The sequence below is a fragment of the Nanorana parkeri genome, unplaced genomic scaffold (assembly GCF_000935625.1).
Source record: "Nanorana parkeri isolate BGI_ZX_2015 unplaced genomic scaffold, ASM93562v1 scaffold1738, whole genome shotgun sequence".
Lineage (NCBI taxonomy): Eukaryota > Metazoa > Chordata > Amphibia > Anura > Dicroglossidae > Nanorana > Nanorana parkeri.
Window position 1 is genome coordinate 53,880 of NW_017308006.1, and position 1,524 is coordinate 55,403.

The 1,524-nt window shown below is 45.5% G+C and overlaps 1 protein-coding gene across 1 annotated transcript; it reads left to right on the forward strand.

Annotated features, from left to right (window-relative positions):
• Nucleotides 1-258: 258 nt before the first annotated feature.
• Nucleotides 259-1,212, forward strand: LOC108799483 (olfactory receptor 6B1-like). The gene has a single exon (XM_018571346.1). The coding sequence runs from the start codon at nucleotides 259-261 to the stop codon at nucleotides 1,210-1,212; it is 954 nt and encodes a 317-aa protein (XP_018426848.1).
• Nucleotides 1,213-1,524: the final 312 nt, after the last annotated feature.

Genomic DNA, 1,524 nt, shown 5'->3' on the forward strand with positions numbered 1-1,524 from the left:
TGACCGCTGAATATTTAGTAGCAAGGAAATGTCACGGAACACCTGAATCCAATGATTTGGAGGGCAGTCCCAATACTTTTGACAATATAGTGTATATGCAATGCACCCGCCTCACACTCTGCCTCATTGTTCCGTACATTGGTACGGTGACTCAGTAGCTGTTTACTGCCATCTGGTGGACATTTAGCAGTACACTCGTGTATCGTAGAACTTGTCACAATAGGGTTTTGATTACTTTTTAATCCTTGTTCTATACAGATGTATGTCAATCAAAGTACGCCGTCTGGATTCAGAATTCTGGGATTTCCTGGACCTCCCAGCATGCAATACATTTTCTTCCTCCTCCTGCTGATAACATACCTATTAACTCTCCTGAGCAACTCTGTGATCATAACTATTACTCTGCGAGAGAGCCGCCTGCACACCCCCATGTACTATTACCTGCGCAATCTCTCTTTTCTGGAAATCTGTTACGTCTCTGTGACTGTCCCCAAAATCCTCAGCACCCTCAACCCACGCGGGAGATACATTTCATTCTACGGCTGCATGGCTCAGTTCCTTGTGTTCTTTTCTTTGGGGTCCACCGAATGCCTCCTGTTCGGCATTATGGCCTACGACCGCTACCTGGCCATCTGCAAACCACTACATTACACAACCTTGATGAGTACGACCATGTGCCGCGGTCTTAGCATGTGCGCGGTCATTGGCGGCTTCCTAACCACTTCCCCCCAAATATTCTTACTCTTCCGACTTCCATTCTGCGGTAGCGACATCAACCATTTCTTTTGTGACGCCCCGCCGCTGTTGCAGTTGTGTTGCGGAGATACTTATGTTATTAATTTGATGGACTTCTTTAATGCTTCCTTAGTGATACTGACTTCATTAACAGTGACTCTGACTTCCTATGTGTATATCATTGGCACGATCATTAGGATACAGACTACCACCGGTCGAAGGAAAACCTTCTCTACCTGTTTCTCCCATTTAATTGTCGTATCGGTTTATTACAGCTCCATTACGTTCATGTATATGAGGCCGAAGCTGAGCAGTTCTTTTAGCCTAAACCGGGTTTTGGGAGTTTTTTACACAGTGATAACGCCGGTTCTTAACCCTTTAATTTATTGTTTAAGAAATACAGAGGTGAAAGAAGCCATTAGAAATCAACTCTTCAAGCAAACCTCAAAGAAAGTGTTACAAGAAAACTACAAATGAATTCATACATAGTAAGAAAAAGGTCTGAAACTTCCTGATTTCTCTGGTGAATCTGCCACTGACCTGGAAGTACATAGAGCCGAGCCCAGGTCTGAGGGCTAGCATATGGTGATTCTCAACCCTTACAGCATAGGCGGGTTCTAGTGATGAGCCTGGGCTTGGTGCCAACCCAATTCACTCAATCCTGCTCTAAACTATGACCACAACCCCCCCCCCTTTCTTGGCCAGTTGTGGCAGGGGCATTTCCCCACCCCTTTGTGACCTGTAGGCTGCCACTGTTTGGGGCAGGAGGGGGTATCAATTACAATTTTC